General features: G+C 41.1%; 1 protein-coding gene across 6 annotated transcripts in view; it reads left to right on the top strand.

Annotated features, from left to right (window-relative positions):
- disc1 (DISC1 scaffold protein) overlaps nucleotides 1-17,904 on the top strand; it is a 75,107-nt gene that overhangs the window by 45,523 nt on the left and 11,680 nt on the right. For all 6 annotated transcript variants that reach the window (XR_010895182.1, XM_067385639.1, XM_067385637.1 and 3 more), the window contains exons 10-11: nucleotides 7,483-7,543; nucleotides 15,200-15,440. Coding sequence is in view for 5 of the 6 variants with exons in the window: in XM_067385639.1 (XP_067241740.1) it covers nucleotides 7,483-7,543; nucleotides 15,200-15,440 (302 nt within the window). In the remaining variant the exon portion in view is untranslated. The remainder of the gene's footprint in view (nucleotides 1-7,482; nucleotides 7,544-15,199; nucleotides 15,441-17,904) is intronic.

Genomic DNA, 17,904 nt, shown 5'->3' with positions numbered 1-17,904 from the left:
ACACATTTGCTCCCAAATATTGAACTTTGATACAAAAAATCTAATTGTTCTATTGTTTAAATTTGAAAGTGTGTGTATACGTATATATTTTATATATGCAATTTTATACAACAGTTCTTTCTGGTTCTCGAATTTGATTGCCGTGATATTCTAGTGATAACAGCACTCCTACCTTTTCACCATTTGTATCACTCCGCTTGAAGCGACTGTCATGGCAGCCGAGCAAATCCACCTTATTTTTTACAAATACTACACTTGTTCCACAAACTGTAGTTTTAAGAGTTTCAAGGTGAGAATGCAGTTCCCATTCAGTCGGTCACGTTCGACGTACGTCGGACAGACCGACGAATAGGAATCTCGCTAGAGAGGCCAATCTACTTCGAGTGTAACTAAACGAGTCAATGCACATTGGCATGCAATCATATGCATCAGCTGCTCGCCTCGCAGCGCGGGTATATAATGAGCAGCAGGTGCGTTGCATCTTCAGCTTTTCGCTTCGGAGCCGAACGGTGTTTGTTCCTGTTCTCTACAAGCGAGTGTCTGCTAGAAGACGAGTCAAGCTTTTGGTTGAACTTCTCTTTTTTTCCGAGTGCGGGCGAACAGCACAGCAGCGGGGTCGACGTCCTCTCTTTTTCTGTTTCGTTTGCCGTTTTTGAGCAAATAGCTGTTTGACAGCGTCAGAAGGCTGTTCTCACGGCCGGTGCGGTGCGCTTTTGAGCGCTGAAAAGCCGTTTTTACGGCTGGTAAGAGTGAGCGCCTTCAAAGAGAGAAAGCACATGACAGGCTGCACACAATCCCTGTCTGTGTTGCGGTGGCCGTTCCCCTGCGTGCTTCAGCACTTCTAAAAGAGTAAAGTCCCTGAAAGAGCTTACACAAGTAGATTCGCGTCTTTTTAAAGACGACATCTTACTTGTGTTTCTGGATGCGATCGTTCCTGTCCTCACTGACGGCCACGATCACAGTTTCGCATGTCTGGGCGCGTGCTGAAATTATGTTCGTGGGTGTTCATGTTTTCATATGAGAACATGATCACGTCGACACGCCGGTCGTGACTCTTCTTTCTCCGGGAAGCTTGAGTCCCCTCTGTTGTTGGCCAGCTGCCGCTTGTGTGTAAAAGCACAGCCGCGGCTCTGCCCGACACTCTGGGAGACCGCGGAGATCAGCGAGAGCAAACCTCTCGCTCCTCTGCGTGTCGTGTGCCGTCGAGCTGCCGGGCTGCAGCGCGGGTTGTCACGGCAACCCAGCGCTCGCTCGGCGCTCTAGATGCGCGGTTCCCTTGCGTAATCTCCATTGTAGCGCCCTCTCTGGTGCACCAGAAGAGGTCTACTTTGCTGATATGGCTTGGGTGACATGAGGTTGAGGGGTTCCTTCGGGGAACCAACCCCCTAGGGCCCCTCCCTCTCTAGCGCATTGCAAGCTGTGCAGTTTCTGGATTGGATTGCTGGTCCTTTTCATAGGGGAACCTAGCATTTCATTCAGAGCTCCAGCTGAGGGACAGACGTCGATTGCAGCATCGGAGAGAGTGCTGTTATGCTCTGGAAATGAGGGTGACGCTGCCCACTGTAATGGTGTGTGCTTATGCTGACTCAGATTCAGAGTTTACAGCCATGCTTTCCTGGGTCTTCCAGATGTGCATGGAAAACTTGGCAGTATGGGGGTATATTGGTGCCATAAATATGGAATGCCAAAGGTGCCAATCTGCATAAGTTTTTCCTCTCTCACTACCCTCTTGGATGGGGTGGCTGTACACAGACCACACCCACCCTGCATGTGAGGCCAAGGCACTCTTTTTGCAGGAGGGTAGTTCTGTGCTGGGGTTGAGCTGCGCTTGTTGACTAACCGTGATCAAAGTCACGGCGCAGGCCCTCAGCCAGACGATGTCCACCTCCGTGGTCCAGAAGTGCCCCCTGGCTTACCTTGTGAGGTGTGAGAGGTTGTCAAGCTAAATGCTTTCTCAATGCTCCCATCTTACGAGGTGGCCTTTCGGTGACACTGTCGAGGACTGAGCCCAGCGGTTCTCCTCAGTTAGTAGCGGATAGGGGAGCTTCCCATGACAAACCATTGAGTTCCTCTTGGGCCGCCCCTCAGTCTGCTCGTCGCCAAGGGTGTCGTCCCCTGCAAGAAACTCCGGAAGAAGCAGCAGGCTCTGCTGTATCCATTGCGGGGAGATGACGCCTCCCGTCTCTGCAGCTGTTTAACTGGTTGGTGAGAATCACCCCTGAGACGGGCGACCCAGAGATGGGTGGGGCTGCTCTTCCACCCCTGGAGGAGGGCCAGGTGGTAAATCCTTTATTGGGTTTGTTTCTGTTCCGCCACTGACCCAAGAGGCAGCGGTACCCAAATTTTAAAGAGCAGTTCCTCCATTTCCAGGTCTGAAGAGGGTTTGGAGAGCAGTGGGAGGAGAAAAACCTCACCACTCTCATCCCCTCTTCTGTCGCCAGCGGACAGCAGCGAGCAGCGGGCAGCCAAAGCCTCGACTGCTCCCTCTGTCCATCCGTGGAGCCAGGTAAGTGTTGCCTAGCACACTGTGACGCCGCTTCGGGCCGCCTCACAAAGAGAGCCCCCCGAGCCGTGTCCCTGTGTTCCACCTCGCTGCCCTGCTGCGGGTACACCGGTGGTCCCTTTGGTCCTGCTTGTACGGTCTCTGCGAGCCGGGTTAGCGCTCCCCAGTCCGTCTCGCTGGCTCCTTCGGACCATCAGGGTCGGCTTTGCGATTCAGTTCGCCCGGCTCCCCCCCCCCAAGTTCAGGGACGTCCTCTTCACTACAGTGAAAGATGCCGATGCCCCTGTCCTGCGTGCGGAGATCGCAGTCCTACTGGCGAAGGACGCGATAGAGCCGGTCCCTCCAGCCGATTTGAGGTCGGGTTTCTACAGCCCCTACTTCATTGTACCCAGGAAAAGCGGCGGGTTACGACCGATCTTGGACCTGCGAGTTTTGAATCGGAGCCTCCACAAGCTACCATTCAAAATGCTCACGCAGAAACGCATTTTCGAGTGCATCCGTCCCCGAGATTGGTTTGCAGCGATTGACCTGAAGGACGCGTACTTCCATGTTTCAATTCTTCCGCAACACAGGCCATTCCTGAGATTCGCGTTCGAAGGTCGAGCATATCAGTACAGAGTCCTACCCTTCGGGCTGGCCCTGTCTCCCCGCGTCTTCACGAAAGTCGTGGAGGGAGCCCTTGTTCCCATGAGAGAACGGGGTGTTCGCATTCTCAACTATCTCGACGACTGGCTCATTCTAGCACAGTCCCGGGATCAGTTGTGCAAACACAGGGATTTGGTGCTCAGACACCTCAGCCAGTTGGGGCTTCAGGTCAACTGGGAAAGAGCAAACTCGCCCCGGTGCAGAGGATCTCTTTTCTCGGTATGGAGTTGGATTCGGTCGAGCAGATAGCACGCCTCACAGAGGAACGTGCTCGGTCAGTGTTGAACTGCCTGGATACATTCAATGGCAGGACAGCGGTTCTTTCAGAGGCTCCTGGGGCATATGGCGGCTGCTGCGGCTGTAACACCGCTCGGTCTGCTTCATATGAGACCGCTTCAGCACTGGCTTCACGGCCGAGTCCCGAGATGGGCGTGGCAGCGCGGCACATTCCGGGTGCCAATCACTCAGGAGTGCCGCCGAACCTTCAGTCCGTGGTCGGACCCCTTGTTTCTTCGGGCAGGAGTGCCCCTGGAACAGGTGTCCCGGCATGCTGTGGTGTTCACAGATGCTTCTGCCACCGGCTGGGGTGCCACGTAATACGGGCATGCAGTCTCAGGGGTTTGGACGGGACCCCATCTGCATTGGCACATCAATTGCCTCGAGTTGCTGGCAGTACGCCTTGCTCTGAGCCGCCTCAAAGGCCTGCTTCAGGGCAAGCATGTACTGGTCCGTATGGACAACACTGCGACCGTTGCGTACATCAACCGTCAAGGTGGTCTACGCTCCCGTCGCATGTCACAACTCGCCCGCCATCTCCTCCTGTGGAGTCGGAAGCATCTGAGGTCGCTTCGCGCCATTCATGTCTCCGGTGTGCTCAACCGTGTGGCCGACGAGCTATCATGAGCTGCGCTGCCAGGAGAGTGGCGACTCCACCCCCAGGTGGTTCAGCTGATCTGGAGAGAATTCGGAAAGGCTCAGGTAGACCTGTTTGCCTCACCAGAAACCTCCCACTGCCAGTTGTTTTACTCTCTGACCGAGGGGACACTCGGGACAGATGCACTGGCTCACAGCTGGCCCCGGGGCCTGCGCAAATATGCGTTTCCCCCAGTGAGCCTACTTGCACAGACCCTGTGCAAAGTCAGGGAGGACGAGGAGCAGGTCTTGTTAGTTGCGCATTACTGGCCCAACCGGACCTGGTTCCCAGAACTCTCACTCCTCGCGACAGCCCCTCCCTGGCCCATCCCTCTGAGGAAAGACCTTCTTTCTCAGAGACTGGGCACTCTTTGGCACCCGCGTCCAGACCTCTGGAAACTCCATGTCTGGTCCCTTGGACGGGATGCGGAGGTTCTAGGTGACTTACCCCCTGAGGTACTTAACACCATCACTTCGGCACGTGCACTGTCTACGAGACGTGCTTACGCCTCCAAAGTGGAACCTGTTCGTCGAGTGGTGCCCTTCTCGCCGGGAAGACCCCCGAAGATGCTCGATCAGAGTCGTGCTTTCCTTCTTGCAGTAGGGTTGGAGTGTAGGCTGTCCCCCCTCCACCCTCAAAAGTCCATACTGCTGCTATATCAGCTTACCACGACCACTTAGATGGCAAATCTGTTGGTCAGCACGTCCTGGTCATCAGGTTCCTTAGGGGGCGAGACGGTTAAATCCTTCTCGTCCCCTCTCCATACCCTCTTGGGACCTCACTCTGGTGCTGAGAGCACTTCAGATTGCTCCCTTTGAGCCTTTGCTGTCAGCAGACTTAAAGATTCTGTCTATGAAGACTTTGCTGCTGGTGGCATTGGACTCCATCAAGAGGGTAGGGGACCTGCAGTCATTTTCGGTCGACGAATCGTGCCTGGAGTTCGGGCCGGGTGATAGCCACGTGGTACTAAGACCCCGGCCTGGCTATGTGCCCAAGGTTCCTACCACTCCCTTCAGGGACCAGGTGGTGAGCCTGCAAGCGCTGCCCTCGGAGGAGGCAGACCCAGCCCTGGCTTTACTCTGTCCAGTCCGCGCTTTGCGACTGTACATAGACAGAACCTAAAGCCTCAGGACCTCAGACCAGCTCTTGTCTGTTATGGAGGCCAGCAGAAGGGAAAGGCTGTCTCCAAGCAGAGGATGGCCCACTGGATAGTGGATGCCATCGCCCTGGCTTACCAAGCTCAGGGTGTGCCCTGCCCGCTCAGGTTGCATGCTCACTCCATGAGAGGTGTCGCATCCTCCTGGGCGCTGGCTCGTGGCGCCTCGCTGACAGACATTTGTAGAGCTGCGGGCTGGGCGACACCTAACACGTTCGCTAGATACTATAGCCTTCGTGTCGAGCCGGTCTCCTCCCATGTTCTCGCCACAGGTCAGAGGCACGGAGAGGCCCCGGCTTAGTGTCGGCTTGCTGCGCTACATGCGCTTCTTTTCTCCAGAGAGTCCCTACAAGGCAGACCCTGTCGAGTCCTCCAATATCCCTTCGGCAGCCGACGTGGCGGAGCGTCTGGCGCCAGGCCTATACTCCGTTGTATCCTTGAGAACCGGGTTTAGGCTGGGTTCCATATGTGTGACCCTACGGGGATCCCATATGGTTGGTTCCACGGTTGCTCCTAAACGAAGCCCGTGTCTTTCCCTCTGGGAGAACCTACCCTTCATCGGGTTGGAGTCACCCCAGCTCTTCCATATGTAGCACAGCCCTACAGGGTTAGTCCATATGTACTTCTCCACATAACTCCTTCGGGGAAGGATGTGGCTTCCGCAGCGTTCCTTTCCCAGCGAAGGGTACGCTTTCCCAGCGTTATCCAATAGATTCACTGAATGGGTTTTGGGGAACAGCAGTGATCGACTCTCTCTGTGTTAGCCCTGTCCCACCATCCTCAGGCAAGGGGGTTCAGGTGGCTTGCAACAGAGCGCTGGAAGGGGGCAGCTCCTGTGGCGCTTTGGTAGGGATTCCTATTCGTCGGTCTGTCCGACGTACGTCGAACGTGACCGACTGAATGGGAACGTCTCGGTTACAAAGGTAACCCTCGTTCCCTGAAGGAGGGAACGGAGACGTACGTCCCGTCGCCACAGTCGCTGTACCCCGCTGATGCTGCCGCCTATCCGGTTCGGCTCCTCAGCGAAAACCTGAAGATGCAACGCACCTGCTGCTCATTATATACCCGCGCTGCGAGGCGAGCAGCTGATGCATATGATTGCATGCCAATGTGCATTGGCTCGTTTAGTTACACTCGAAGTAGATTGGCCTCTCTAGCGAGATTCCTATTCGTCGGTCTGTCCGACGTACGTCTCCGTTCCCTCCTTCAGGGAACGAGGGTTACCTTTGTAACCGAGACGTTATTTAGACCTGGAATATGTGCCTCATATTTGCTCATAGCACCTATTTTACAATTTTTTTAGATGTTTTCAGAGATGCTCCTGGCCGTCTGCGGCTGTTCAGTGCTCGAGTACCCGCTGAGAACAGCTTCATCTCGGCCAGTGCTTCGGGGATTTGATTATTGTGGTTAAACATGAGATATAATTAATTTTGGGTACATAAAACGTGCAATCTTTGGTATTATTAATCTATTACTTGTTCCTGAGCAAATCGAATTGAGTTATGTTAAATTTAATAATTTAATATTAAGGCTATATTTAACGTACATCCTGTAGAGCACTGCTTTTGTACATTTGACTGAATTGTACAATTGTTTATTTCCTATTGTGATTTATAATGGCTATTGTTGTTAATGTAAATATTGTTGTTTAATAAATAGTATTTTATATAAATAATATGTTGTATTTGCTATTGAGAAAGGCTCCATTAATGCATAATATGGATTGAGTGAAAGTTACATTAATACGCCATTAGATGGCGGCAAACTTTACGAGTGAATGAGTCATCGCAAGAGACTTTTAAATTGAAAGGGACTTTTGTAAATAAAGGACGTTGTTTTAGCGCTGTATGTTATGGAAAATGTAAGAAGGACAAATACAAAGATCGCTTTCCTCAGCGGACATTCAAACAGATTTTTATAATGGATATAATATTATTGACATCGACCTGAAGAATGAATGTTATATCAGACACAGGTAATGCTCGCTCAGGCCATCTCTCTCTCTCTCTCTCTCTCTAATACTGTACGAAATACAGTGAGTTTCAATGAAGCCACTCAACGTTTACACTCGTAGCCATGCATTATGGCTATATCAGCTACACACAGCTACATATATATATATATATATAATATGATTGGGAATTTGAATGGTTTAGTTGTCATTGAAATGTGACCTGAATGTGTTTTCGTGAGTCTTACCGGACATGAATATGTATGGTATTCCAGCATCTCCCTGATGTACATTATTTTCTTTCCCCTCAACAGAGCGCAGTTTAAAAGAAAACACTCTGAAGTATATTGAGCTTCTGGAGGACAGACTTCACAGGTACTGGATATTTCTCATCTCTCTGTCTCTCACACAAACAGCCCCTCGTCTTGTCCCGCGGGTGATTTTTCCTTCTTATTTAAACAGTTCACACTGTCTGGCCTTATTTCAGTTCTGTCTCTCTGGATGTTTCAGCGTATTAAATCATTCAGGTCCATGCCGACTGCATCAGTCCGTTCCTGATGAGCTCATCTTCATGTGTCCAAAGTGACATTTCGAAATGAAAAAATGGAGATGTGAGCTGCCACATTGTCTAACTGAAAAGTGTGTTTGTTTTGCACAATCTTGGCTCATTTTTGCTGTTTATAATGATGGTTAGGGCTCTAGTCTAGAGCCACTTGCAGCTAATTCTGGACAAGAACCGCCCACTTAGAATGAAATTCTGATTGACGTGTAAGGTGACCAATCACAGTCAGTTTTTTTTTTTTTTTTTTACGTTCCATTCTGTGGTATCTGTATTCTGTATGTTCTTGAAATATATAATGCAAAAATTGTCCTGTGTAAAATCTGCATTCTAACCGCATTATAATGTCAAATTCTATTGGAAACCAACATTTTTACAGCATTCTAACACATTAAATTTTATCGACATTCAACATTTAAGCAACATTCTAACATGTCAAATTCTATTGGAAACCAACATTTTAAAAGCATTTGAACACATCAAATTCTATTGATATTCAACATTTTAGCCACATTCCAACACCAAATTCTTTTGGAATCCAACAATGTAGCAACATTCTAACATGTCAAATTCTGTTGGAAACTAACATTTTAACAGCATTCTAAAATCAAATTCTATTGAAATTGAACATTTTAACATCATTCTAATACCAAATACTATTGACATTCAACATTTAACAACATTCGTCAAGTTCTTTTCAAATCAACATTTTAGCAACATTCTAATGTCAAATTATACTGGAATCCAACATTTTAGCAACATTCTAACGTGTCAAATTCTATTGGAAACTAACATTTTAACAGCATTCTAAAATCAAATTCTATTGAAATTGAACATTTTAACATCATTCTAATACCAAATACTATTGACATTCAACATTTAACAACATTCGTCAAGTTCTTTTCAAATCAACATTTTCTAATGTCAAATTCTATTGGAATCCAACATTTTAGCAACATTCTAACATGTCAAATTCTATTGGAATCCAACATTTTAGCAACATTCTAACATGTCAAATTCTATTGGAATCCAACATTTTAGCAACATTCTAACGTGTCAAATTCTATTGGAAACTAACATTTTAACAGCATTCTAAAATCAAATTCTATTGAAATTGAACATTTTAACATCATTCTAATACCAAATACTATTGACATTCAACATTTAACAACATTCGTCAAGTTCTTTTCAAATCAACATTTTAGCAACATTCTAATGTCAAATTCTATTGGAATCCATCATTTTAGCCACATTCCAACACCAAATTCTTTTGGAATCCAACAATGTAGCAACATTCTAACATGTCAAATTCTGTTGGAAACTAACATTTTAACAGCATTCTAAAATCAAATTCTATTGAAATTGAACATTTTAACATCATTCTAATACCAAATACTATTGACATTCAACATTTAACAACATTCGTCAAGTTCTTTTCAAATCAACATTTTAGCAACATTCTAATGTCAAATTATACTGGAATCCAACATTTTAGCAACATTCTAACGTGTCAAATTCTATTGGAAACTAACATTTTAACAGCATTCTAAAATCAAATTCTATTGAAATTGAACATTTTAACATCATTCTAATACCAAATACTATTGACATTCAACATTTAACAACATTCGTCAAGATCTTTTTAAATCAACATTTTCTAATGTCAAATTCTATTGGAATCCAACATTTTAGCAACATTCTAACAAGTCAAATTCTATTGGAATCCAACATTTTAGCAACATTCTAACATGTCAAATTCTATTGGAATCCAACATTTTAGCAACATTCTAACGTGTCAAATTCTATTGGAAACTAACATTTTAACAGCATTCTAAAATCAAATTCTATTGAAATTGAACATTTTAACATCATTCTAATACCAAATACTATTGACATTCAACATTTAACAACATTCGTCAAGTTCTTTTCAAATCAACATTTTAGCAACATTCTAATGTCAAATTCTATTGGAATCCATCATTTTAGCCACATTCCAACACCAAATTCTTTTGGAATCCAACAATGTAGCAACATTCTAACATGTCAAATTCTGTTGGAAACTAACATTTTAACAGCATTCTAAAATCAAATTCTATTGACATTCAACATTTTAACAGCATTCTAATACCAAATTCTATTGACATTCAACATTTAACAACATTCGTCAAGTTCTTTTCAAATCAACATTTTAGCAACATTCTAATGTCAAATTATACTGGAATCCAACATTTTAGCAACATTCTAACGTGTCAAATTCTATTGGAAACTAACATTTTAACAGCATTCTAAAATCAAATTCTATTGAAATTGAACATTTTAACATCATTCTAATACCAAATACTATTGACATTCAACATTTAACAACATTCGTCAAGTTCTTTTTAAATCAACATTTTCTAATGTCAAATTCTACTGGAATCCAACATTTTAGCAACATTCTAACGTGTCAAATTCTATTGGAAACCAACATTTTAACAGCATTCTAACACATCGAATTCTATTGACATTTAACATTTCGCATCATTCTGACATGACAAATTCTATTCGAATCCAACATTTTAGCAACATTCTAATGTCAAATTCTTTTGGATTCCAATATTTTAGCAACAATGTCAAATTCTGTTGGAAATCAACATTTTAACAGCGTTCTATTACATCAAATTCTATTGACATTCAACATTTAGCAGCATTCCTCAAATTTTAGCAACATTCTAAATTCAGAATGACATGTTAATTTCTGTTGGAAACCAACATTTTAACAGCATTCTAACATCAAATTCTCTTCGAATCCAACATTTTAGCCACATTCTAATGTCAAATTCTATTGGAAACCAACAATGGAGCAGCATTCTAACATCAATTTCTTTTGAAATTCAACATTTTAACAGCATCCTAAATAATAACTGAAACTATATAACAGTGCATAGTCAGGATAGCAAGATAAATAGACTCTAAAAAAGGTATTTATTGTATGTATTTTACGATTAGAAAGATGGAGGAGGTTGTACCAGATATATTGGTAAATGGTGAAAGATTACAGATTGTATCGGACTTTAAATACCTTGGAGTTATTTTAGATACTCACTTATCATTTGAAAAGCATGTTAAAAAAATAGTTTGTATAGTTACACCCCAGCTTCGAAATTTTAAATTTATACGGAGTCAACTTTCGGCAGAAGCCGCAAGAATCTTTCTGCACTCTTTTATTTTTTCTCATTTCTCTTATTGCATTACTTCATGGTCCCAAGCAGGAAAATCTACTCTTAGAACTTTACATAGTTTATACAAACGTGCTATAAAAGTGTTTGATAAGAAACCAGAAAGATATCATCATTGTCTTATAATTCAAAAACATAATCTTTTTACTTTTAAAAACTTTGTAATATTTCACAATTGTAGTTTAATGTATAAAATCGTGAATGATCTTGCACCTCCACCTTTAAAGATGTTTGTTTCACTGCACAATGAAAGTTTAAGACAGACAAGAGCCTCCTTAAGAGGTGACGGTGAAGCGCATTTTAGAAGGACAGATTTTGGACGCTCAGCTTTTTCTGTAAAAGCTGTTAATAATTGGAATAGTTTACCAACTGATATTAGACAGTGTACTACCTTTGTCCAGTTTAAATTACATTTGAAAAGATTTTTAAAGGCATGTCAGGTTTGTGATCATTAATTATACAAGGTAATGATTTTTGAATATGTTTTTATACTTTTTGTATTCTATTGTTTAATTTCTATGGTATTTTTATTGATAATTTGATGTACTCCTGCCCAGGGACAGCAGATGAAATTTAGCTCTGTAGCTAATTCTGGGGTAATATTTTATTGTCCATTTGTCCCTGTCAAATAAAGAATAAATAAATAATTTTAGATTTTTTCTAAACTTAATTTTGCATATTGTTGGACTAATGTAGTTAATGCATTTTTAGTATTTTAAGAACAGTATCATTTAGTTTTATATGATAAACAATTTGGTCATCATTTGATGTCCAGTGTAAAATCTGGGACCTGAAGCAAAACTGTTTGAGAACCGCTAGTTTAATTAATGTATGGAAAATAGGAACACAATCCCGCCCTATTATCTTCAACCTTTTAATATGAAGACAGCACAAGGAGGGACCAGAAGCTGTACATTTCATGCTTAGTAATGGAGATGAAAGCTCTGACCTGCTCGCAAAAATCCAGCTGCAAAGCTTTTATTTAGCATCTCTCTCAACTTAAATGCCACACAAATTGGTATAATTGAATGAGTTATTAGTTGCTGTACTCAACCGTAGAAATGTAGCATTCATTACATTTCAATAAAACACTATGGGCGGCCATCTGGAGGGAAGCATGGCATATGGTTTAGCGTTCGCTCCTTTGGAATAGCACATGCTTGGATGCCAAAAGCGCTGGCTGTTGCCAAGGTTATTACTGTACGAGTTGAAGAGGAGGGGCTGTGGCACGGGACTGTCTCCGGAAACCCTCGCTTCTCGCTTTCCTTCAATTTTATTTTACCCAGTGTGATTGTTCTCCTTGTTACTCACCATGGAAACCTGCCCGTGATGACTCCAAAAGCAGGCAGGCATTAGCCGCCGGTCATACTCAACCCGAAGAGGGCTTCTTTTGTTCGCTCAGCTCAAAATAAATGGACCAAACTCTCTCTCTCCAGTGGCACAAATGGGAATATTAAAAGAATAGTTCGCCTAAAAATATACCAAAAATATTCCATTTACTCACATCACATCACTTTCTTTCTTCTGGTGGGATGTTTTGCAGAATGCTTTCAAAAATAACAAAAAAAGTATTTTTTGTCATTTTGGAGCCTCTATCTGAATATGTTTTAAAATGTAATTTATTCCTGTGATCAAAGCTGAATTTTCAGCATCATTACTCCAGTCTTCAGTGTCACATGATCCTTCAGAAATCATTCTGATATGATGATTTGCTTTCAAAAACATAAAAAAAAATCTTAATGATTTCAAACTTTTGACTGGGAGTGAATATGCTTCTTTACCTGCTTTTTCTTTCTCTGCACCACTGACACGTCTCACACATGCGTCTCTCACTGAGGTGGTCAAATCTGTCTCTCTTCAGCACTGACTGTCCCCGTCAGCCCCCTCCATCGGGGGATTCCTCTCTGTTTGTGTATGTGTAGATGCTGAGCTAATTGACCAGATTCAAAGTGCCACTAGCCCTATCTCCTATGGGAAGAACCTGTCAATCAGATTCCTGCATCTGTTAGATATTAGAAAATACATGGGGATTATAGCTGGTCTTTTTTGTGGTGCCATTTAATTATTTTCATAGCTTCAATACATAATACTATCCAAATACCATCTGGTGATGATCACCAAAGGTCTGCTTTACTAAAGCATCACCAAAAATACAGTAGTCAACATTTGAAGTGGATCAAAAAAAGTTAATCAAAGTTGTCCTAAGAATAAGGTTTTAGGACAACTTTGATGAAAGGTTTTGATCCACTTCAAATGTTGACTAGTGTAGTTTACAGCATTTAACAGCATTCTAACACGTCAAATTCTATTGACATTCAACATTTTAATAGCATTCTAACGTCAAATTCTGTTAGAATCCAACTTTCTCACAACATTCTAACATTCAAATTTTGTTGAAATTCAACATTTTAAAAGCATTCTCACACATCAAATTCTATTCACGTTCAAACTTTAGCAATATTCTAACATCAAATTCTATTGGAATCCAACATTTTAGTAACATTTCAACATGTCAAACTCTGTGGGGATTTCAACATTTTAATAGCATTCAAACACATCAAATTCTATTCACATTCAACCATTAACAACATTCTAACATCAAATTCTATAGGAATCCAACATTATACACATCCTAACATCAAATTCTATTGGAATCCAACATTTTAGTAACATTCTAACATGTCAAATTCTGTTGAATTTCAACATTTAGCAATATTCTAACATGATAAATTCTATTGAAATTCAACATTTTAACAGCATTCTAACGTCAAATTCTATTGACATTCAACATTTAAAAGCATTCTAACATGTCAGATTCTATTGGAATCCAACATTTTAGTAACATTCTAACATGTCAAATTCTGTTGAATTTTAACATTTAGCAATATTCTAACATGTAAAATTTTATAAATTTTCAGCATTTTAACAGCATTCTAACGTCAAATTCTATTGACATTTAGCAACATTCTAACATCAAATTCTATTGACGTTCAACATTTAAAAGCATTCTAACATGTCAAATTCTATTGACATTCAACTTTTAGCAACATTCTAACGTCAAATTCTATTGACATTTAGCAACATTCTAACATCAAATTCTATTGACGTTCAACATTTAAAAGCATTCTAACATGTCAAATTCTATTGACATTCAACTTTTAGCAACATTCTAACATGATAAATTCTATTGAAATGCAACATTTTAACAGCATTCTAACGTCAAATTCTATTGACATTTAACATTTAGCAACATTCTAACATCAAATTCTATTGACATCCAACATTTAAAAGCATTCTAACATATCAAATTCTATTGAAATTCAACATTTAGCAACATTCTAACGTCAAATTCTGTTGACATTCAACATTTTAATAGCATTCTAACATGTCAAATTCTATTGGAATCCAACATTTTAGTAACATTCTAACATGTCAAATTCTATTAACATTCAAAATTTAGCAACATTCTAACATGTAAAATTCTGTTGGAATCCAACTTTTTAACAACATTCTAACATTCAAATTTTATTGAAATTGAATATTTTAACAGCATTCTCACATATCATATTCTATTGACTTTCAACCTTTAGCAGCATTCTAACATCAAATTCTACTGGAATCCTTTGTGAGTCATGCAGAAATCCTGTATGTACATTTATTTTACTTTCTCAGCTCTTCATGATGCATGAAACCAAACACAAACATGTAAATGAATCTCTGTGGGTTTGTGTGGCAGCTGAATAAAGCTACCAGGAGGAGCAAGGCAGGTTGATGGGGTTTCTGGGGAGGGTTACCGCATTGTCTGTTGTCGTTTTAGGAAGCTGTCTGTCTCTGGAGAGATTGGGTGTGAAGACCGTAATTATCGTCCTCTCAAGAGCTGAACTCTAGTTTCATGGACTGTAGGAGACAGCAGGGAGCTTTAGTGTCTCTATATAGTGACATATATAACATTGAAACCAAAAGAGTCCCTAGATAAAGGTGCTGCAAAGAAGAAATGTCTAATTTCAGGATATGCATCCTTTTCATAAAAATTCACAAACTAGTGGAAAGACTCCATTAGTTTGATATATCAGGTTTGACAGGAGCTCAGATAACTTAAAGTATCAGTTCATCTATACTGGAGATTTGTCCATACACGCCCCAAAAAGTATTAGTGCACTTCAGACTTAAAAGTGTCTAAATGTTGTTGTATATAAAGTCAAAGCATCAAAGCAAGTGTCATTTACTGTATGTCCTGTCCCTCTCTCACTGTAGCTGTGGATGTCCAGCGTTGGAACACATTTGGGAGGCTGATTTGGAGGCTTGTCATCTTCTCCTGAAAGGCCTCGATCAGCGCAACCCCAGCGTCTCAGAAACCGAGGATCTTCCCTCGATACCTGGATCAAGTTCAGACGTCCTGCCGTTCACTAAAGAGGAAGCGGACTGTGCCATGTTGACGGCTCTAGGAGGGCGCTGGTGTCCTGAGGCTGATCTCCAGCACTCGGAGTTCACTAAGGTAAAGCCACACACACATCCCATTGTGCTTTTATAATAATCAAACATGAACCATACATCAAAATAGACCATCAAAATTTGCTTTCATGGTATAAAAATGTTTGTCTTTGTAAACTTTCATCAAATTGTTTAACTTACTTCACGTCTGAAATGATTTTTCTTTTTCGACTGACTTCACTTGGACTGTCTGACATATGAAATACACTCTAAAAACACTGGGTTAAAAACTACCCAATTTGAGTTGCTTTCAACCCAAGGGCTGGGTAAATATAGGACAGAACACATGTTGGGTTAATTTTACCCAGCAAATTAGGTTTATTTAACCCAGAAATGGGTTGATTAATTTTTACTATAATACTAGCTTTTTTTTCTTGTATGTTCCTGTTTCCTGTATGATGCTTTGCATAAAATTAAACGATATACAGAACAATAACGAATTTTTAGATAAAATAAAAACATGCACCAATTTGACGGAGCTGCACTGCTCTCTCCTGAAGAGGGCGCTAAAAGCCTGCAATAAATAACTCAACCCCTGGGTTGTTACGTCTGACCCGAGATCTGGGTAACATAAAAACGACCCAAACACTGGGTTGTTACGTCTGACCCAGGAGCTGGGTAACACAAAAACTACCCAATCACTGGGTTGTTACGTCTGACCCGGGATCCGGGTATCACAAAAACGACCCAAACCCTTGGTTGTTACGTCTGACCCTGGAGCTGGATAACACAAAAACGACCCAAACACTGGGTTGTTACGTCTGACCCTGGATCCGGGTAACACAACTAGCAAATTTGGTTAATTTAACCCAGAAATGGGTTGATTAATTTTTACTATAATACTAGCTTTTTTTTCTTGTATGTTCCTGTTTCCTGTATGATGCTTTGCATAAAATTAAACGATATACAGAACAATAACGAATTTTTAGATAAAATAAAAACATGCACCAATTTGACGGAGCTGCACTGCTCTCTCCTGAAGAGGGCGCTAAAAGCCTGCAATAAATAACTCAACCCCTGGGTTGTTACGTCTGACCCGAGATCTGGGTAACATAAAAACGACCCAAACACTGGGTTGTTACGTCTGACCCAGGAGCTGGGTAACACAAAAACTACCCAATCACTGGGTTGTTACGTCTGACCCAGGATCCGGGTATCACAAAAAACGACCCAAACCCTGGGTTGTTACGTCTGACCCGGGAGCTGGGTAACACAACTAGCAAATTTGGTTAATTTAACCCAGAAATGGGTTGATTCATTTTTACTATAATACTTACTAGCAATATCAAAGTTATTCTTGTTTACTTTATAAAAATCAGTGCAGATTTCACAGCAGAAATACACGTGAAGCACAAGGTTATAATAAAATATTTTTACTTGCAAAAAAGGGTCTAAACTATCAATCAAATGACAGAAGGACCGTAGGATATTGTGTGCGACAGCAAAGTTTTGATCACATAATTTGGAGGCCTATCAAATATGATACAGTAGGCTTTATAGAGTTAATAGTAACCAGCATTGATGGAATCAGATAATAATACCATGATACTTTGATAAAAATCATGATACTTTTTGTTAGTGTGATAATAAACATATGCACATCATCTTTTACCTGAAGAGTACAGCACCATCTCGCATTGGAATATAACTTGTACTGTATGAAAGACGAAATGATAAACGTCTACAAATAGAAACCCTCTTCCTTCGCCTCCCTCTATTTCCATAAAAACCATCTATTTTCTGAATGACTCTAATTTCCACTCTTTTCTTCCTCTTGTCTGCCTCTGCCCTTCTTGTTCATAACTTTCTCTAACTCGTTCTAATATGTTTCAGCTCAGCAGGGCTCTATTGTGTGTAAGTGCATGGCTGTGTCTTCTCTCTCTGTGTTTGTCTTTTGTGTGTTGAAGATCAGCCACTCCTCCTAACACTCCTCCAGGACTCAGAAGGTGAGGAGACGTGGTGTTTTCCTCCTCTCTGCTCCCACTCACTGCTGCTCCGCTCTCCGCTTTCATCCGCAATAACATTATTTATGTTATATAAATATTATTTATATAAAAATCCAATAAATATTAATGTAATAAAATTAGTTGATTAGTATGATTATTATTATTATTATTATTATTATTGGACTATTGTCTATTTCACATTATTGCAAATAAACAATATTCCATAATTATATAATTCAATTAATTTAATGTAATGTTATCTAATAATAAAAAATAAATATTATTATTATTATTATTATTATTAAATATTGTAAAAAAAAAATTGAATAAATTATATAATTAAATATTTAGGACTATTATTTTAGACTTATCTATTGAACATTCTTGAACTTATATATTTATTATTATAAATAATATTCAATAATAATGTAATTAAATATAATGTAACATAGTAATGATAATAATGATAAATTATTATATTAAATATTTTATAATATTTAAATAAATTACATATTAATTAAA

The sequence above is a fragment of the Chanodichthys erythropterus genome, chromosome 5 (assembly GCF_024489055.1).
Source record: "Chanodichthys erythropterus isolate Z2021 chromosome 5, ASM2448905v1, whole genome shotgun sequence".
Classification (NCBI taxonomy): domain Eukaryota; kingdom Metazoa; phylum Chordata; class Actinopteri; order Cypriniformes; family Xenocyprididae; genus Chanodichthys; species Chanodichthys erythropterus.
This window is presented reverse-complemented; position numbering and strand designations above follow the sequence as displayed.